The sequence below is a fragment of the Vombatus ursinus genome, unplaced genomic scaffold (genome assembly GCF_900497805.2).
Source record: "Vombatus ursinus unplaced genomic scaffold, bare-nosed wombat genome assembly UNPS02014802.1, whole genome shotgun sequence".
NCBI classification, from domain to species: domain Eukaryota; kingdom Metazoa; phylum Chordata; class Mammalia; order Diprotodontia; family Vombatidae; genus Vombatus; species Vombatus ursinus.
Window position 1 is genome coordinate 31781205 of NW_020954580.1, and position 22537 is coordinate 31803741.

General features: G+C 38.7%; 1 protein-coding gene across 1 annotated transcript in view; it reads left to right on the plus strand.

Moving 5' to 3' along the window:
* The window catches only part of LOC114051311 (protocadherin-8-like), a 65443-nt gene that overhangs the window by 10478 nt on the left and 32428 nt on the right, over positions 1–22537 (plus strand). Inside the window, exons 2-3 of the mRNA XM_027873536.1 lie at positions 6–2654; positions 3128–3261. Coding sequence (XP_027729337.1) covers positions 6–2654; positions 3128–3261 — 2783 coding nt within the window. The remainder of the gene's footprint in view (positions 1–5; positions 2655–3127; positions 3262–22537) is intronic.

Here is a 22537-nt window from a genome sequence, read left to right on the forward strand (position 1 = left end):
TGCAGGAGTAGACTAAGCTCTGTGTGGCTGCTATGGCTCCTGATTGCAAGGTTCCGCACAGAGACAGTGAATTACCACATCTATGAGGAAGAGACCCCGGGGACAGTCATTGGTGTCCTCTCTGAACACTCTATGCTTGATTCAGCCATTAAGGTTCCCAGAAATTTCCTCCTGATGAAGCAGTTCAACAATTCCCTGATCCGGGTGAATGAGGCTGATGGAGAGCTTACCGTCGGGGAGAGCGGTATCGATCGAGAACAGCTATGCCAGCAGTCCCTGCAATGCACACTGGCTTTCGACGTGGTCAGCTTCTCCCAGTTAATCCATGTGGAAGTGGAGGTGAGAGACATCAATGACCACACCCCACGTTTTCCAGCCTCTGAGATCTTTGTGGAGGTATCCGAGAGCGTGACTGTGGGCACCCGCATCTCCTTGGAAGTGGCCGTGGACGAGGACGTGGGTTACAACGCCCTCCAGAGCCTGCGTCTGGTTGAGCCACACAGCTCCTTTTGCGTGGAGCTGCAGACTCGAGCTGATGGCGCCAAATGCGCTGACCTGGTGCTTTTGCAGGAGCTGGACCGTGAGAGCCAGGCTACTTACACCCTAGAGGTGGTGGCCCAGGACGGTGGAAGCCCCCCGCGCTCCACCACAGCCACTCTCAACGTTCGGGTGCTGGATGCCAATGACCACAGCCCAGCCTTCCCACAGGGCGCTGTCACCGAGGTGGAGCTGGAGGAGGACACTCCCGAGGGCTCCCTGCTACTCGACCTGGACGCCACAGACCCGGACGAGGGCCCCAACGGTGATGTAGTGTTCTCCTTCGGTGACCGAACCTCGCCTGAGGCGCAGTTCCTTTTCCACTTGGACCGGCTCTCAGGCCGCCTGACTCTGGCTGGGCCGGTGGATTATGAACAGAAGGACACCTACGAGTTGGACGTGAGGGCTCAGGACCAAGGCCCAGGGCCGCGTGTGTCCACTTGCAAGGTCATTGTGCACATTCTCGACGTGAATGACAATGCGCCGGACATAACCATCACTCCACTGGCAGTGGCCACGACCACCGCCTCCGACCCCTCCAACTTCTTCGCCTCTCCAGTCTCGGCCTCCTCTGCAGGACCGGGAGGCCCAGAGCCTGGAGTGGCTTCTCTGATCCCGGAGGGGGCGGCTCAAGAGAGCCTCGTGGCGCTGGTCAGCACCTCGGACAGGGATTCCGGCTCCAATGGACTGGTGCGTTGCGCCCTCTATGGACACCAGCACTTTCGACTGCAGCCGGCCTACGAGGGCAGCTACCTAGTGGTGACAGCGGCGCTCCTGGATCGCGAGCGCATATCGGAGTACAACCTGACTCTGGTGGCCGAGGACCGCGGCTCCCCTCCACTGCGCACTGTGAAGCCCTATACCGTGCTCGTGGGAGACGAGAACGACAACACTCCGCGCTTTGCGCGTCCCGTCTACGAAGTGTCAGTGACAGAGAACAACCCTCCAGGAGCCTACCTTACCACAGTGGTCGCTCGCGACCCAGACTTGGGGCGTAACGGCAAGGTGACCTATCGGCTGTTAGAGGCCGAGGTGGGTCGGGGAGGGCGCCTGGTCTCCACTTATGTCTCTGTGAACTCAGGCACTGGGGTACTAAGGGCTCGGAGGCGCTTTGACCGTGAGGAGTTGGCCGGGCTGGAGGTGGGGCTGGAGGCGCACGACGGTGGTTCTCCAGCCCAGTGGGGCCGGACCGTGGTGCGGCTAGTGGTGGAGGACCAGAACGACCACGTGCCCGAAGTGACTTCCCCACTGCTTTCCAATGGCTCAGCTCGGGTGCCGCTGCCCCACGGGGCGCCCCCGGGCTTCCTGGTCACCCAGGTGCGGGCCCAAGACGAGGACGAGGGTCCCAACGCCGAGCTGACTTACATCCTCACCCACAGTGACGGCGGCCCCGGGGAGCTGGCGCTGCACCCGCACACGGGCGAGCTGTCACTGCGGCAGCGGCTGTCTCCTTGGCCCACCGACCCTCTCACCTTGGTGGTCACAGTGCGGGACGGCGGGCGGCCGTCCCTCTCCTGCACCGCCACCCTGTCCTTGGTCCCCGCGCCTGCCTCTCCCCCTGGCGGAAATGTGATGTTGGTGCCACCTCCACCCCTGCCACCGCCTTCAAGAGAGGAGCTGGCTGGGGCGCAGCGGGGGCGGCTGCAGAGAGATTCCGGGTGGAGTCCTGACCTCTCCACTATCTGCATTGGGGCGCTGGCCGGTGGATGCGGGCTGCTGCTCGTGGCCATCGTCACCGTGGCCTCCTCGTGCCAGGGTAGGGGCCTGGTCGGGAGGAAGGCGTTTTTCAAGTGCAGTACGAGATTAGAACTGGCCAGCTCAGACAGCCGGACATTTGGCAGCCAGGGGTCTCCTGGAGGGTCAGATAGTAATGACTTTGAGAGCCTCGAAGAGTCCTACCGTCTTTCTGCCACAGATGAAGTCGAGGAAGAGGAGGAGGAAGAGGAGACTTTCAGCGCACCTCCTTCCAGGGACAGTGGGGTGTCCCTTTCTCCCTCGTCTCGAGAGAGGAATAAGACTCCTAAGTCCCAGGTACCCCACTCCCCAGCCTTAGAAATTCTAGGAACTCTTACCACAAGAATTCTGACTCAGTGCCTGCTGGAGCTTGAGTTTCTGCAGCGCATTTCAATTTGCTAATTCTTCCAGGGGCAGAGGTGGTGTGTATTTTAATTAGCAAAGAAGATTCACTTCCCATCGGACTTACAGATTTGTTGATTTTTATGTTGTAGGCACAAATATGTTTATGCGCTGCGTGCATTGTCTTTGTAGTTCAGTTTTAACACAGCCACAGTGAAGGGTTTAAATGGTGTCTTTGGGAAGAGTTTCACGTGACTAATTGGTGTGTCTGCCTTGTGGGTTTTGATGTTTAAGGGTGAAAAATTATTAACTGCTACTTTCACCTCACCTCTCTTTAATAGGGCTCAGTCTCAGCTCCTTTTCATTCCACATCTCTGTGGCAAGAGGATAAATCTGCTTCAAATTTAGGGTAATTTCAGAATATTTATTGTTATGTCTCAGCAATATGCTTGACATTTTTTATGTTGAACATTTTTAGGTGTAACCAAAGTAATTCCTTCTTTTTGACTTCCAGTACCCATTCAAGACCAGATGAATTCAGTGTGAAGGACAGTGGGAAAGGAGACATTGAATGTAATGACAATGATTCTGATATTAGTGGAGAAGGGGTCAAGAAAATATCCCTTCACGTGGCTGAAAAGCAAGCTGGTAAGTGTATACCTTCTAACTATGGAAAGCTCCAACTCTCTCTGATATCCTCTTCATATATTTGCACTAAGACTAAAAGAGCAAAATTTAACAAGTGGTCACAAATGTGACATGAAAGGAAGGCTCTTGCTGACTCCTGCTGGCTCAAAAAGGAAAAACTCTGAAATTCACGATAATTGATACTGTTTTACATCATGATGCTGACAAAATGTCAAGCATATCAGGTGTTGAATTTGACTGTACATGTGAGATTCTCAGAGAGGAATTTCTGGGAGTTGTTAGGTTGGAACACTACTTTCAGCATGGACAAAACTCCAAATGTTGTTTTCAGCAGCACAATATAAAGGGACCACTCCTTCTTGTTCTCCAGGTATTATATACTTCCATTAACGCAGTCTAAGATTATGCTGGCTTCTTAAGCAGCTGCATTAGATTGTTTTACTGCTTGAAAGATTTTAGTGTTATCTGAGAAGCTGACTTTCATTAAGAATGTGTTTATAAAAATATGACAGAAGACTATTTCAAGGACCAATCCCTGGGAGTTGTACATGTTATCCCCATCCTTTACTGTGATTGTTTTTAAGCCAGTTCCCTATCCTGGATAATATTCTCTTCAGTTCCAGTAGATCAAAAGGTTGTAGATTAAGTACATAGCAAACCATTGAATGGAATCAAAATAATAAATCATAAATCTTAAAGAATACATTTTCTTGGAAACAGGGATTGAATCTGTGACTTGATTGACATTATTTCATTGGAAATGATTATAATGTTATTATTCACTTCATTGAACCTTAGACACAGACTAGCAATAGTCAGGGGTGGACTAGAAGCTGTGTTCTCAAACTATTGCTCTCTTTCCAGAGTATAGGCCTCCCTTGTAGGCAGGTAGAGTAATTATTTCTTGGGAGGGAAGTTCCTTGGTCAGCCTTGATGTTAGTGATTGTCTCTCTCCAATCCCACAGAGACTATTTATAGAGAGCTACATATCTCCTCCTAGAACAGGTGATTCCTAGCTCTTCAGAAAGTTATACTGTGGGTTTCATTGTTTATCCCCACATGTTGAAATTTGCCTCTATTCCTGATTGGCTTCAGTGATGTGCAGGATGCGCTGGGATGTATAGCATATTGACAGTAATATCTGAATGCTCCAACTCCCATATTCATTTTTTTTTCCCTGAAGGAATAGGAGTGAGACATAAAGGTTGCGCCAACTACTTTTTAACACTCAACTATAGTATTAACATTATCAGCATATGTCTTATGATTGGATACAAAAGGTTAATGTAATAACAATAGCTAGAATTAGCTTGGTATTTTAAAGTTTGCGAAGTGCCTTATAAATATCATATTGTTTAATCTTCACAACAACTCTGGGAGGTGCTTTTTCACAGATGAGAAAAGTGAGTCAGAGAGAGGTCAAATGACTTGCCTAGGGTCAAATACTAGCTAAATAGCTAGTAACTACCTGAGGCTAGATTTGAACTCAGGTCTTCATGACTCCAGATCCAATGCTCTATCCATTGTGCCACCTACCTGCCTCTAAATATCAACACTAATGCTCCAAATATTACTCTCTGATTGAGTTTACTGTACTAATTATACTGCATTAATGAGAAACCATTTGAACTGGATAATAAATGCTTACACTTAGAATTTCTTCATCTTTACAACCATCATGCTAATTGTCTAAAATACTGCAGCTATTTCCTCAATAATACTTCTCTCTCCCAATTCACCTTTCACCAACAGAGCAATCTTTTTATCACTCTTAGTCATCATCCCTCACCACTATCCCACCTCACTCAATCATCCTTCACTTACATGTTTAAGCTAATCATTTGTATTTATGATCATTCTAACTTCCCTCTTTCCTCTAGTGGATCAAGCTTTCTTGAGTCAATTACTTATCATCTTCCCTTCATCACTAACAATTTTATCTATGAGTCCCTATCTATAAATCAGTCCTATAGCATATCCCAACATTTATTTTCATTTTTCAAATATTTTCTAAATTTTAACTTTGTTAAAGTCTCCTAATGTCATGGGACTCTGACTAATGATTGTGGAGCCATTTCACATTTTTTATGAGTATCCTATACTGAACTTTAAATAAGACTGTTTGAATTCTTTATGTATGTTACTGCATCATATATCACATTCACCTATAAAATTGCTTTAGCTGGACCACTGAAAAAATGACAAATGAGTGTAAAAACAGGTCACAACAGGCTAGACTTTGAACAGATAGAGATATGGAAAGCTGCTATAGGCTATGTGTTTATTTTTTATATCAAAGTCCTGATACATAGTAATAAGACATGGAAAGGAAGCATGGATAAAGACAATCTGAGTACAAACTCCAAACTTTATTTTAACTAATGGTTTCAACCTTTTCATCCCATGCTGTCTTTATCAGCTACGTTAACAAATAGAAGAAATGATTAATTTGACTTCTATTTTCATTTATTTCTTTAGCATACCCCGCCAAGTAAGAGGGTGTAGGGAGACCAGAAGAGGAAAAAAGGAGTCAAAAAAGGCTGGAAAACTGGTCTCTTAATAACCAAGAGTTGATTATATTTCTAACATATTGGAATACAACATTCAGTTCTAGTATGATTTTTTTATCACATAAATGCTTAAAAATAACCCAACTCTTCCTTTTTTTAAAAATTTTTAAGGTGTTCCTGGAAGTATGGCAAGAAGAACTTTTAAGGATCCCCAAAGATCATTTTTAATCTGGGAGTCCCAAACAAGCAAGAATCTTTCATCACACCATAACAAGGCCTGTAGGACTGCATTTTCTTCAAGTGTTATCCATCAGCATCTTTCTCAGCTGAGAAATACTAATTTTCATACAGAAGACTCTAAGCTAAAGGAGTATTATTATCAAGTTAGTGCCCCCCAGAGTGAAAATCTGCCAAGCGTGTATGAAAGAACCCCAAACAGTGGGACAATGATGCTACCTTCTACTCCATTAAGACAGTATAATGCATTAAATTATCCCCCCGAGAACACTTTACCTTTGCACACTTCTGAGATAAGCACATCATTCTGAAATGCCAAAGAATGTGGGGGGGTGGGAAACCATGGAAATACATATATTTTTGTGTTTGTGATAGTTTCTTAAGACAACTTGTATAATAAACCTTTGATTTTTCCAAAGGTTTCTTTAAGCTATGAAAACATCAATCTTGGGGATACATTATAGGACCCAAGCATTTTACCAAAGATTCTTATTGAGAGTAATATTAGAATAAGTAGTATTTGTTGTTACAGATGTAAAAATTGCAAGATGTATTTTATATATTGACACAATTTATATATGTAAATAAAGAGTAGTTCTCAGTGTTTATTTCTACTTCAAGGTGTATGTGATTCAATTATTAAGCTAACTCACCTTCAAAATAATGCAAAACTGGAAAGAGTTCTCAGGAACTACTTGGTTCTCCCCTTCACGGTAGCTTGAGAGGACCCAGAACCACCTCTGTGGTTTAAACTTATAGGCACATTTCAATGATTGGCTGCATTGATTGGTTTGAATATTAAGACAGAGATTGTCCTCTGCCCATTGCTTCCTCTTTTTCTTCTTGTTAGCAACAATTAATTCAGCTATCCCCAGTGATATCCACATAGTTTTGTATATTATATGTTATACAGCTATGTATAATTTCTATATAGAAGTTATATGGTATAGTTTCTCAGAGATTTACTTCTCAAGCAATATAGCTTCTTAAAGTTAAAAGAAGATACCCAATAATCTGATATTCTCCTTAGGCCTGAAAAGCTTCCAATAGGTTGTCAGTCAACCTCTACCACTTCAAATCCAAAATCAAAGTAATTGTAACTTCAATTTAAATTACCAAAAAAAAAAATCTACTCATCTTTATTCCTATAGCTTATCAAGAAATGTTCCTGTATTCATCAAAGTCAGTCCTTGGTTGCAAATTGGTGAATGTATTTAACTTTGTCCAATGGCTTCTATGTTTTTTTTTTTTAATACTTCAGTAACTACTCTCTTGTTGTTCAGTCTTGTCTGACTATTTTGTGACCCCAATTTGGGGTTTTCTTGGCAAAGATACTGGAGTGGTGTGCTATCTCCTTATCCAGCTCATTTTACAGATAAGGAAACTGAGGCAAACAGTAAGGTTATGTAATTTGCCCAGGGTCACATAGCTAGTAAGCATCTGAGGCCAGATTTAAACTCATGAAGATGAATCTTCCTGACTCCAGGCCTTATCCACTGCACCACCTAGCTGCTAAGGTACAATAAATGGCAAAAAGAATGTCCTGAAAGAGTCATACCTTTCAAAGTGCCTAATTTACTACTACAGAGTGACAGATACTAGAGAAACCAGAATTCAATGCAAATGTATCTTGAGTTGCAGAATATTTTCCTAAATCTTTGTGTACTTGCTGATTGAGCCCTCTTCTTCCATCACTCACTATGGCCCAAAAATGCCTTGTGTATTTCTGCTCTCCTGACTGCTCATATGGGTTCTATTTTTTTTTTTTTGCAAATCCAATTACATTTAAGATGCACTGAATGAGCTTGTTGTCAATTGGAATTGATTGGTGGAATCTTTAGTGAAGCAAAGAATAAAAAACTTTTTATTAATTTTGCAATCCTATTTTTATGTATATTAGGCATACCTCTAATTCCAATGCTGTTGTACCATAGCTTTGTAATCCCTAGTAATCTGTGTTTAATAAAGCCCAAGTTTTGCTTTTTTTCTAACTACAGTCTCAGTGAGAAGTACCTAGGATGTTTCTCCCTGCCAAGCAGGCTTTTGATGCAATTGAAAATCGTTCTACAAACAACTGCTTAAGAAAATCAAGGGAAGCTTTATATTTGTTCATCAAATAAGAGAGTATTTTTAATTACCAGTAAATCACTGACATTACCTCTTAGGTAATGTTCTTAGTAGGTTCTGCCTGGAAACAAATAATGTTGATCTTTGACAGAACTGCTTTGTTCATTAAAATGAGTACAGAAGGAGTAGAGTTAACAATTGATTATTCATTTGCTTGTATACTGTAATTAGCAGAGGAATACACCAATCAATTTTAAACCCACTTCCCTAGTCTATACATGCATAGGGATTGATTGCTGGTATGAATTTGCTGAATAAAAAGTGAAGCTAACTAATTTCAATTTGTATTTCATTGAATAAGTGTCACATATTGATTTCTGTGACTGACTATTAGTAAGGCACTGGGTCATTCTTTGAAGGTAGCATGTCACCATCATATTATGTAATTTTATTTCATGTCTCTGTAAGAGGAAATGTTTGTATATGGAAAAGCTTCAGACTATATCCCATCCTATCACACTCTTTCAACCTTTCACCCTTTTTATCTCAATTTGTCCATTCCTGTTTATCACTAGTTTATTGTTGCAATGGATGTGCAGTGATGCTGGAATTGAAGGGTGAAAGGAACACCCACTCAAGAGGACAACTGTATCATATCAAGTTTTCATTGGATTTCTTACACTATAGTAATTACATTTCAGAGGTCATGATTTAACCAATGAAACAAAATAGGTCAAAGTGGATTTCTGTTGTCTGTTCGTATAATTTCCTTAAGCTCAGGCCATATTAGCATTGTTGAATGGGTTTTATAAAACATTTCTTTTAAACGTATCGAACCCTTTTGCACTGACAAAATTTGTAACCTTGACCTATTTCTGGTGGTTGCCATAAATTTCAAAAGCGATTTTTTTAACATAAGAAAAGCATGCAGTATTTAAAGAAAGGCACTGCTTTTTTCTCCTTCATTGTTGTTTCTTTCTCTCTTTTTCTTGTTTAAAGAATTCTTCCACCTGTCTTTCCATCCATCCATCAGTACACATTTATGTAGTAACTATTGTGTAGTAGGCACTGAACTAAGCCTGGGGGGGATATAAAAACAAAATTGAAATAGTCCCTGTCCTCACAAAACTTACTTTCTAACAGAAAAAAAAATAATGTGTATGGGTGTGTGCATACAGAATGTTTGCATGGCACATGTGGTATGTAGTTTTTGAAAGGGAGTTTGAAATGTTATATGGAATCAGGAAAGATCTCATGCGTGAGGTTCCAGAATTATATCACAGTTCTGAAGGAAACCATGGATTCTAATATGAACCTTAGAAGGGAGGATATTCCAGGGATCGGGTACAGTCTTTACAAAGGCAAGGGGAGAGGATATAGAGAAAGAGTATGAGAAAGAGCAAGTTGGCCAGTATGGTCACACCGTCAAATGTGTGGATGGGAGTTATGAAGATTGGAAATGTAGAAAAAGGTCAAATTGTAAAGGGTTTTAAATGCTGAAAAGAGGATTGTGTATGTGATGCTAGAGGTAACAGATTGTTCCTGAATTTGCTGAATAAGTTGAATAAATATAATCAAATCAATACTTTAGCAAAATCACTTTGGTGGTTGATGGATGGACAATGGAGGATGGGTTGGAGTGGGGAGGGACTTGAGGCAGGGACAACAAAAAGGAGGCTTTTTCAATAGTCCTTGAGAGAAGTAATGAGAGCTTGAACTAAGAAAGTGGTTGTGTGAGTAGAGAGATCTGAGAAATAGAAATGACAACATGTGACAACTGATTGAATGTATTTGATAAATGAGAATGGGGAATCAAGGCTAATACTAAGTTTTCAAATCTGGGTGACTAAAAGGATAGTGATATTCCAGGCATTAATAGTGAGACTTTGTGAAAACTGCTTTCTCTGTGGTCAAAGAGACAAGGTTCTCTACATTTAACAGTGTGAATTTCTAGGAAATGTAGTCCCAGATAGCATTGCTTATTCCCATAATAGAAGAGACTGAAATCCCATCATGAGGACATATGCAATTGGATATTAGATTGGGAGAAGATACTGAGTGAATAATTTAATAAAAATGGAGAAAAAAGATATTTAAAAATAGCAGAAGAGACAGGTCATTCTGGCCACTTTTCCTTCTGTAGTCACGGCAGACTTTTGCACAAGGACATAACAAGATTGAGAATAGATGAATGATGGAAGGATAGAATAAAAAAGGGCAGCTTGCCATGGCAAGTGTTGAGTATAATAGAGTTCCACCATAGTGGCTGATACTTTAGTCCACTGAGGACTATCCATTTAGGACAGCTGAAGCTAGAGCATGAGGCATGGCTGATCAATGGTGAATTTTCCTCTGACATTATGCAAATGGTTCAGTGACTCTTCTTCTTTCTTCTCTCCTTTTATGTCTAAGAAAATCAATGTCTAGAGTTTTCTGCTTCTAAAAGTCACTTACTTGCTGTTTTAATTAGTCCCAAAGTCAGTTAACTTCCTCATTGTAGGCTTCATTATCTGTGAAGAAGGCAGAAAGAAAATGGACAGTGACTGGCATGTTACATATGTAGACAGATAAAAAAGACAGAGGTTCAAACCTTCTGTCTAAAATGCCATGCTTCCATTCTGGCTGAGAGCTCTAAGACCAGAGCTGATCATATTGAAATTAATTTGTATCATTATTTGGTAAATATCCCAAAGAAAACAAAGTCAGGTCCATTTTTATTTTTGTCCTTAGATGAAAGTAGTCCCTTTGCTGTCGGGGAGCAGTCTGGATTATCAGGTCATGATTCTTTCTTGTAGTTGAAGAAAGTCACAAGAAGATAAGAAGTGCCTAATAAAAGGAGAAAAATAATGCCTGGAACTGGCCAGTAATGTCCACATTCCAAGAATTGGGACTAAAGGAGGAATCGAGTTCATTTTCTTTCTTTGTCTACTACATCCTATAGTACAAAGAATATAGTAGAAACATTCAGAAATGGGATGGATTTGGGGCAAAATATGATGAATCCTGCTTTAGCCATCTTGACTTTGCTCTGCCAAAGGGATATGTATTTCAAAATGTTCAATAATCAATTTGAGATTTGGGTCTGAAGCTCAGGAGAAAGACTATGACTGCATATGTAAATTTGAAAGTAATCTGAATAGAAATGACAATGGGACCCATGGGAGCTGATGAGATCAATAAGTGAGATAGTGTAGATAGAAAAAAGAAAAGGACCAAGGACAGAATCTTGGAGATATAACCACAGTCAATGAGTGTGACATTATGATCTAGCAAAGGAGACTAAAGAGCAGTAAGACAGGTGGTGGTAGGTGTGGTGGGGAAGAGTCAAGAGAGAGCAGTGTCACAAAAACTCAGAGGAGTGGGTATCCAGGAGTAGAAGATGCTATAAGAGTAGTTAAATGCTGCAGAAAGGTCAAGAAGGGTGACTACTAAAAAGAGATCAGTGGTAACTTAATAGAAAGCAATTTCAGTTGAGTGATATGTTTCAAGTCAAACTAGAGAGGATTTAGAAGAGAGTGATATGAGAGGCAGTAAAGGCACCAAGTTCCCTCTTACTCTCCTTATGTTCATGAATTTATTCCATCCCCTTACTTTTTGCATTTGGTGATATGTGTTGCCATCTGTTCTGGGTGAATAGTATTAACTATTTTTATGACACATTTTGCAAGCGGATTAACATTCATAATTCAATTCACCTGAACATAGTAATATTTTGTAAAATCCTCATATAAGAGGTGAAATTTAAATGTAAATATCATCACAGTGATCTTTACAGACTTTGAACAGTTTGATTACTTAGCCTCTTAACTATGTTTGAAGTCAATGGCAAGCTTGGTAAACAGATGGAGCAGTGGAAACTGAGAAAGCAGAAACCAGGAATAATAAATACACTGATCCAAAAGATAAACACTGAACAAATTTACAGTAGCCCTTTAAGAGAAAAACACCTTCCATCCCATCATAGCACTGCTTTGGCAAAGACAGAGATGACCTCTTGTCATTGACAGAGATTTTTTTAGTACCCATGAGGGCAATGACAGATTCTATGGGCTCTACATTATTATTCCTGATTTCAGAGTACTATGCCATTTTCACACCCTGGCTCCCCATCAAATAAAGTAAATTTGGATTTTGTTATATTTCTGGAGAAGAATAACATTTGCCCTTCTAGGTTCAGGGATCAGGAATCCCAAGGACATCTGATCTGACTGAATTAATTGATTAGATTGTTGGATCCATTAGCAGGATACATACAAATTTCCATCCAATGATCTGTCACTCTCTTTTATTGTCTGCATTCTTGTTGAACCTCAATCATTCGTCATACACATTCTTGACAAAAATGACAGGTTTGGAACAAAAGGATGCTTTTTCTTTCTCCTGTGGTGGTATTGCCTTCAAGGCTTACTGCTGTTCAGGGTCCTGTTGAGATTTTGATTAAAAAAGACAGATATGGTGCAACTTCCATTAATGTTCTATATTTCCTGTAGCAAAATGTAAGCTCTTTCAGCTTACCCAAGAGAATTTCATTTTCTGTGTCTGTTGGCAAGTTCAATTTTGAATTTTACACAAAGTACTAGAAAATAGTTAATCCGTGGATCAGGGCTAAAATCTCAGTTAACCCTTACATTTTTCTCTCTTATTATACAAATTATAAGCCTTCTAAACCAAAAGATTTATGCTGCTCAGAGAGAGGTTTAGGTCAGCAGTTAGTTGGCTGAAGAGGTGGAGAAAGATTTGAGTTCAAATCCTTCTTCAGCCACTTTCTTAGCTGTGTGACCTAGGGCAAATCACTTAACCTTTATCAACCTCAGTTTCTCTTTAAGGTGGGTATAATAATAGAATCTATTTCATAGGGTGGTTGTGAAAATCAAATGAGATAACATATGTAAAGTGCCTTGAAAACCTTAAAGCATTATATAAATGCTAGCTATGATGATGATGATGATGATGACGATGATGATGATATTGATGTTGATGTTAATAATTCCCTTATTCTCTCCAAACGTGATAATTATGTCCTTTAAAAGCCCAGTGCTGGACACATTCAAGAATTCTTTGTCATTACTCCTATATGTCTGCATTCCTTCAATATTTATGCATGCTGTTTGTACTGTTCCTCATACATTTCTGCATTAAAAACTTTCTGATTGATTTATAGTTTATGTTTACTTGTCTTCTAGTTACACAGTTTAAATTCCTAGAGAACTATGCTTTTTGATTCTTGTTTTTATTCATAATTATATTAACTTTTATTTTTCTCAATTACATATAAAATTATTTTAACATTCTTTTTTAAAAATTTTGAGTTCCAAATTCTCTCCCATTCTGTCCTCCCCCTCTTTGAGAAGGCAAGCAACTTGATATAGGTTATGCATATGCAGTCATACAAAACATTTACATATTAGCCATGTTGTAAAAGAAAACACAGACCAAAAAAAAAAAACCAACCCAAGAATAATAAAGACAGTAAAAAAAAAGTATGCTTTAATCTACATTCAGACTCCAACAATTCTTTCTCTGGAGATGGATAGCATTTTTCATCATAAATCCTTTGGAATTGTTTTGGATCATTATATTGCTGAGAATAGCTAAGTCATTCACAGTTGATCATCATATGATATTGGTATTACCATGCACAATGGTCTCCTGGTTCTACTCATTTCACTTTGTATCAGTTCATGTATGTCTTCTCAGGTTTTTCTGAAAGAATCTTATTTGTCATTTTTATAGCACATTAATATTCCATCATAATCATATACCACAACTTGTTCTCCAAGTCATTCTCCAATTGATGGACATCCCCTCGATTTCAAATTCTTTGCCACAACAAATAGGACTGCTAAAATATTTTTGTATATATAAGATCTTTTTTCTTTTTCTTTGATCTTTTTGGGGTACAGACCTAATAGTTGTATTGCTGGGTCAAGGGTATGCACAGTTTTATAACCCTTTGGGCATAGTTCCAAATTGCTCTCCAAAATAGATCAGTTCACAAATCCACCAATAGTGCAGTAGTGTCCCTATTTTCCTGCATCCTCTCCAATATTTGTGATTTTCCTTTTCTGTCATATTATCCAGTCTGATAGGTGTGAGGTAGTACCTCACAGTCGTTTTAATTCACATTTCTCTTGTCAATAGAGATTTAAGGCTTTTTATATGACTATAGATAGCTTTGATTTCTTCTAAAAACTGTCTGTTCATGTCCTTTGACCACTAATCAATTGGGGAGTGTCTTGTATTCCTATAAATTTGACTCAGTTCTCTATATGTTTGAAAAATGAGGCTCTTATCAGAGAAACTTGCTGTAAAATTTCTGCCCAGTTTCTGGCTTTCCTTCCAATCTTGGCTGCATTCATTTTGTTTGTGCAAAACCTGTTTTAATTTGATTTAATAAAAAGAATCCATTTAAGATCCCGTAATGCTCTCTGACTCTTGTTTGGTCATAAATTCTTCCATTATCCATAAATATGACAGGTAAAATATTCCATGCTCCCCTAAATTGCCTATGATATTATTCTTTATATGTAAATCATGTACCCATTTGACCTCTTGTTTTTATTTTTACTTCCCCCACCCCCACCAAATGAATATTTCTATTTGCATAATATAACAGAAAAAAGAGGACTGTCCATGAAATGGAGAATCTCTATTATATATAGCTTGATATTCTTTTAAAAGTATACAATAAAATCAAATGTAATTTTCAAAGTTGTCCTCCTTGTCTATTATTTTACTCTTTTTGGTCTTCCTTCAGTTATCTTCTGTTCATTTAAAAAAAAACACTTCAATGATCTTTTTTTCTGTTCTCTTATTTCTCTGTCTCTTTCTTTCTCTCTCTTTCTCTTCCCTCTGCCTTCAAACTCCCTCTCCCAAATAAGAAAAGTGAAAGTAAATACAAAATGATTTCACTGAGAGGGTGTTATTAGACTGTGAAAATCAGGAAGGATCTTTTGAATGAGGTGGCCCTTGAATTGAACTTTCTATAGGGCAAGAGGTTCTAAACGGCGAAAATTCAGAGAGTGAGTGTTCCAGGAACAGGTGACAGACAGCCCATGCAATAATAATAGCTAGCATTTCTATAGAGCTTTAAGGTCTGCAAAACTCTGCATCTGCAAAGGTGAAACATGGAATGTTCTGTACGAGAAATATGAAATAGGTCAGTTTGACTGAAGCACAGAATTTATGAGGGGAAGTAATGTGTAATCAGATTACAAAGGAAAGCTAGAGGCATACAGGAAAGGAGTAAAAGCTTGTGGTGTAGCATATGTATGTGTGTATGTGTGTTGACATATGTTAGTTTTATATATGTATCAATATTGAAAATATCAGTAATTTAATAATAGCAATTTTACAAGTGTATGGTGAATGGATTGAAGAAAAGAGAGACTGTTATAAGTAGGCTAATTAGTAGTATCCTAATAGTACTGGTGAGAAAGGTGATGAGAATCTGAACTAGTATGGTTGTGGCATAATTAGAGAGGAAAGGATGAATTTGAGACAGATTGAGAAAATAGAAGCAACAAGACTTGGTGACTGGCCAGGGGAGAGGGACGAATGAGTAAGGGTGAAGAGTGAAGTGTGACTCTGAGATTGGGATCCTGGGTGACTGGAATGATTCTTGTGAAGAAATAGCAAAGTTAAGAAGGAGTGAGGGTTTTGGAGGAAAGACTATGATTTTGGTTTTGGACATGCTGAGTTTGAAATTCTTATGGGACATATAGGTGAGTGGAGTTTTCTAACAATTAATCAATCAATTAGCAATCATTGATTAAATACCTATGTGTCAGGTGTTGTGAATCAGGCAATTGGAGATAGGGAACTGGAGCTCAGGAGACAGATCAAGGTGGGATATGTACTATTTAGGAGTAATTTGCATAGAGATGATAGTTGAATGTGTGTGTGTGTGTGTGTGTGTGTGTGTGTGTGTGTGTATGAGATGAAATCATGAAAAGAGAGAATGTAGAGAAAGAACAAGACTGGGCCTAGGATATTTGGGGGGAAATGATTTATTACATGTCAACATTTCAATAGTTTCTTTATCTTTTAAAAAGATTTCATCTTCTTGAGGGGAAAGGTCATGTTTCCCTTTGAAAGTACTGTATTAGAAATACCAAGTCAGTGTAGGCTACAACTTTTGCCACAGATTAGGACAAATCTAAATTGCATCATAAATAACTGAGTAGGTCTCTTAATTTTCTTTGGGTACTCAAGAAATTAGCAATGAATTTGCATGTTTTACCATGGAGAATACATTAGAGACCTTATAGTACTCCCTTGTTAACACATTAACTAAAATGCCAAAGTTAGAGTTGAAATGATCATGTGAAATCTTCCAAGTGAAATGAGAATAACACTGGTCTGGTCTTACATTCAACAAACATCAGTGCTCTCTATTGACCATTCATCCATATGAAGCGAATAGACCAAAATTTCCAGGTGATAAATTACAGTAGCTTTTCTAAGACACTAAATAGTTGTCTAGTTCCCTGGAAGAGATCATTTAAATGCTAGAGACAGTACATTTATAGTATATATTGTACTAGTTACATTCTTTGGCAACTATGCTATATCAGTATAGAATCAATACGATGGAAGCAGAAGAATATGCTGGTAGTTGAATAACAGTTACAGATACAAAGAGTAAGAGTGTGACCTATAGCATATTTTAAAATGATTTTAAAAATATAATACTATAAAATACTGTGAAGCTGGTGGCAAATGTATACTTATGATCAAAGGTAGGTGGTAGTGTTATAAATAAATATAAAGTAATTATCAAGACAATAAAATATAAGCTCTTTGAAAGCAGGAACTGTTTCACTTTTGTCTTATCTCCAATGTCTAGTAAGGTGCCTCGCACATAGTAGGTGCTCAATTAAATGTTTATTAAGTGACTGGCTGAATGAATACAAAACACCCCTCCCTACAGTGTTTTCATCACTAAATCAGTGTCCAGTTTACAGAGAAGGAAAAAAAAAATCTCTGTCAAGATGATGTGAGTAGAACCCAATTTTCTTAGGTTTATATCATGTTCTGTTTAGTGTTAGACAAATGGCCACAGAAGAGTACATCCTCCTTTCTGTCTGGAAGGTTATTATTTTTTATTTTCTTTTGGCTTTTATTGCAGGAGAGCAAGCTACTTTAAGCAGATGCCAGCTCAAATGAGAACATTTCCTTAGTGCAATTATATTTCCTTTTAAGTTAAAAGAAATAATGTAAGAAAAAAATCATCTTATCTCACTCCTTGTTTTTCATGAGGCAAGTCCCTCTGGAATTAAAACAGTTGGTGACTAGAAGAAAAGGAATAGGAGAAGCAAGATGCTTTTCTATTTTCTTTCATTATTTAAATTGAAACAAAATACATGGCAGTACTATAAAGGTACAAATCTTAGGGAAATGTAAAATAACTTAGACATACACACATAAAGTTATTTACCAGTTAATGAGATAGTATACTTAAAGGACAGTTGGAATATTGAGAGTAAGAAAGAGAATTACTAGTTTTGGGGGGAACAAGTGATTAGTACAGTTTATTGAGAAAATAAAAGCATAAGCTCCCCCAAATTTAGGATCTTAATAATATTTATGGAGTGCTTTAGGGTGCTAACATTTATAGAATGCTTTAAAGTATGCAAAGTGATTTAGATATATTACCTTATTAGATCCTCACAATAACCCTGGGTAGTACCATTATTATCTCCATTTTATAGAGAGGAAGCTGAGACTGAAGAAGGTCAAGGGTCTTATCAGGGTTACAAAACTAGTAAGTGTCTGAGGAAGGATTTGAACTCAGGTACTCCTGACTCCAGGTTCAGCACTCTATCCACACTCCACCCAGATGTCTAAAAATAATCCTTTATACTTTTAGGCCATAGATACAGAATGTTAAAGTAATTGATTAATTCAGTATAAATAACTTTTTAGTCTAGGTACTCAATGTCATTCAGACATGATCCTAGGCAAAATTGTGGGGGCAAAATGTTTGACTTCAGCATCCTGAAATCTTTTATTCCATTCTGAATTGTCTAGAGGTATCTTACCTGGAACTGCCTTCCTCTATGGTGCAGACCTTTACTGACTCCTTCTTTTCCCATTAGTAACTTATCTGTCTGGTTTCTTGCTTCCTCAGAGCTATGCCTGTGTGGGGCAAGAGGAGAGGGGGGGAAATAGCTAGATATTCTGATAAATGAAACCATGATAAATGAAACCCTATTTAATATCTTACAGATTAATACCTTAAATCATTAAGGGTAAGGATTTTTTTTTATTAATCTTCCATAGTGCCTATGCCTAGCATGTAGTAGCTGTTCAAAAACAGGCTGATTTTATATTAGCTTGTTAATTTAATTTTACCTTTAAGTAAGCCACTTTCTAGGAATGCAGGGCCTTACTTTAACAGTGGGAATTCCGTGTAGTGCAACAGGTTAACACGGGAGATGTTTTGGCTGCCTTTCTGGGTTCTTTTCAATTGCACATTTTAGGTGGCTGTCAACACCACCTAAGGTTGGGACTCACTAGAAGTGTTGTGTAGATAAAACAGCCAGTTGGCGATGATCATCAAAGTCAAGAAGTGGCAGTGTACTGGAGTATGCGTCTGAAGTTTGATCTGTGGGGAAGGGTGAAAAGAGAAAAGGAAAGAGAAATAGGATTTCAACAATTCCATGATTCAGCAAATACTTAAGTATCTACTATGTACAAGTCATGCTGCTGGACACTGGGGAGACAAAGACAAAAATGGAACGGTCCCTGTCTTCAAGGAGTTTATGATTTATTAAGGAGGATATAACAGGAATAAAAGTAATGAGAGAGATGATTATTATTAAGCAATTATTTATGTGGGGGATCTAGGGTTTTTTTCCTTTTCTATTTACTCATTCAAAGTTCAGCCCTTCAAGGACATTTCTGACCTGGCCCAAAGAATTCACCCCACCCACACCATCTTATCTAGGTGGAATTCTTACCCACCATTATTCATTGTGCATAAACTGTCCTTTTCTATAGAGTGCCTCCAGGGGGGAGTGGTCTGGCTTGGGATGAGTCTCTTTGTCTAAGAGTGACTTGATGTGACAGTGTCACATCCCCCAGCCCCTCATTAGAATAAGCCCACCTCTCATTATATTATTTATTCTCTCATTAATTGTTAACTAGTCAGAGTTGAATTCCACCTGTTGGGAACACCCAATATTTAAACATTTGATGTTCTCTAGGGGCATTGAGAGGACCACTGACCTCGATTTATTGGTTATTTGCTAGCTATAATTAATAAATTGATTATTAATTACTCAGAAACTGTGTCTCTTGGACTTTTTGTTCATCACAGCAAGTAAATTCAAAATACACCTAAAGTAATACAAAATGCTATCAAGAAGGAGAGGATCCTAACTACTGGGAGAATCAGGAATTATTGGATGTTTTGACCTTTTGAAAGAACCCAGGAAATCTGCTGAGGCAAGAAAACAGTGCATTATAGACATGAGAAACCACTTATGCAAAAGCACAAAGAAGGGAGATGGAATGTCATGGATGGGGAACAGCCAATAGGTCAGTTTGATAGGAGAGTACAAGAAGGAGAGAATACAAAATATAACAAATCTGAAAAAGCCAGATTATGAAGAGCTTAAAACCACACTTTGGATTTTGCACCTTGACTTCCCCTGCCTACAATGTCTTTTCCTCTCTCTTTCAGGTATTGAGGTATGGCTCCTTCTTTGACAGTCAACTCTACTCCAGCCTCCTCCAGGAATTAAGCCTTGTGCTGACTATCTCATTTGTTCTTCCTTAATTTAAACTCACATAAAGCTTAACTTCTTTTATGTATTCTTTGTATTTTCACTTAACTGTTTCGTGGATGTTAAGCACTGACATAGGATGGAGAGGGGAATCATGCCTTTGCTACTTCCTAGCTACATGACTTTAGTTAAATCATTTCAACTCTATGAGGCTCAGTTTTCCTATCTTTAAATGTAGCCATTAAACTATACAATTTCTAAGTTCTCTACCAGTTTTCCTATTATTCCAAAGATCATAGGATTATAGTATTATAGATTGGAATCTAGAAGGCATCTGAGAGACCTAATGTAATCTAATGGCTTCATTTTTTTATAGATGAGGAAACTGAGGCCCAGAAAATATAAGTGATGTCTCTACAGTCACAGAGAATGTAGAAATCAGAAAAAAAGAATTTTTAATAAAGATCACAGAATCACACATTTTAAGGGTTTTATGTAATCTTCCTGGTCATCTAGGTAGAGCCAATGAGTTTTCTTCCCATAATTCCAAAGTGTAGTGGAACAAGCTCCTGGCTAGGCATTAGATGCATTGGGTTTTAGTCCTAGTTTAATCACTAGTCAGTCAAATGTGTGAACCTAGAGAAGTAATTTATCTTTTGGTTTCCTTATGAGCATGGCGGTAGATTAGATGATGTTTTTCTTTTGTTTGTGTTAAGATTTTGGCAAAGATATTCTAATGAAGTCTTACTTGGACTGCTCTGGTGACTAAGCCTATGACATTTAATTGGAGCAGACAGGCAGACAATAAACATTCATTTAGTACTTATCTTGTGCCAGGCAATGTATTAAGCATTGAGTATACAAAGGGCAAAAGACAGTTTTTGTACTCAAGGAGCTCACAGCCTAATGGAGGAGATAATATGCAAACTATCTTCGCAGAAGATATATGTAGTATAAATTGTAGATAATCAACAAAGGGATAGATAAAGGGAAATCAGAAAAGGCTTCCTATAGAAGGTGGAATTATAACTGGGACTTGAAGGAATACAGGAAAGCCAGGCTGACACGAAGAGGTAAGACATTCCAAGCATGGGAGAGAGTCAGAGAAAAGGCTGAAGGTTGGGAGGGAGGGAATAGAGTGTCCAGTAAGAAAAATAGCAAGAAGACCAATATTATTAGATCTCACAGTACATGGCATGGTATAAAATGGAAGAAAAGTAGAATGGTAGAGGAAGGGTTTTGAATACCAGAAGATTTCATATTTGTTCCTGAAGGTTGTGGGGAGCCATTGGAATTCATTGAATGGGGGTGATGGTATGACATAGTCAGACCCATTCTTTAGGAAGTTCACTGATAGCTGAGTGGAGGATGGACTAGAGAGGGGAGAGACTTGTGGCTGGGAAAAAAGCTATCAGTTAACCAAAAGAACAAGAGAGAAGCAAGAGAAGTGTTATTTAATATTGTTATCAGTGATTTGAATGAGGGTATATAGACTGAATGCTGATAAAATTTGTGAATGACACAAGGCCAAGAGGGATAGCTAAAACCCTGGATGTCAGTCAAGTTCCAGAAGATCTAGGCTAGAACAAGGAGGTGAATATAATGAAATAGCATTTTATAGATAAAAATATAAAATCCTACTCTTTATAAAAAAGAGTAAATAACCAAAATATAAATTGAGAGAAGAAACTAATAGTCAGAAGAGTTACTGTGAAAACAATTCATAGGTAAGTCAGCAATGTGCCAGGGCAACCTAGAAAGTTGATATCTTAGGTAGCCCTAAGAGAGTTGCAATGTTCAGAATGAGCAAGGGTACAGCTCTATCCAGAATTTATTTGGCCAGACAACATCTGTAGTATTTTGTTCAGTTCTGGCTGCCATATTTCAGGATGGACATTTTGAATTGTGAAATTTCCAGAAGAGGACAACCAGGATTATAATGGGATTGAAAACAATACCATAATAAAATATTTTGAAGAAACTGGGGATAGAAGAAATTTAGGTAGAAATTTGATAGGTCTCTTCAAATATTTGAAATATTTGAAATATTCTTCTGGTGGAAGAAGTATTAGATTTGTTCTGCTAAGCCACAGAGAACAAAATTCGGAACAATGGGTAGAAGTAGCAAGGAAATAGATTTAAGTTCAACATAAAGATAAACTTCTTAAAAATTGGAGCTGCCTAAAAGTGGGATGAGCTGTGTTTGGAAATAGATTTCTCCACAACTTGAAGTCTTTAAACAGCAGTAGATGACCACTTGTCACGTATGATCTAAAGGATGTATTCTTTCCAACACTGACATCCTGTGATACTCTAGTAGTTCTTTCTCACTTTTAGAGATGGCTGAATTCTTTGTTTATCAACTGATCATTTCAGTTTTGCTTAAAAATATCCAGAGTCACAGAATCATATAATATCAGAACTGGATGGGACAATCCACTCTAAGACCCATCCCCATCTTCTCCCATTATTGAGTTCCTCCTGAGCCTCCCTTTTGTGGAGGGGGTCCTGTTGGCCCTCATTCCCCTTCCCACCCTGTTCCTGGCTTCTAGACTTTAAAACCATTCTCTTGTGCTGGGTATCTTAACCCAGTTTTCAGCTTCCTTTTATGTGTTGTCTTTTCCCATTATAATGTGAGTTATTTGAAGGCCAGAACTGTACTTCTTTTTGCCTCTATTTGTATCCCTAGTGTTTATCACAGTGCTTGCCACATAGCAAACACTTAAAAAA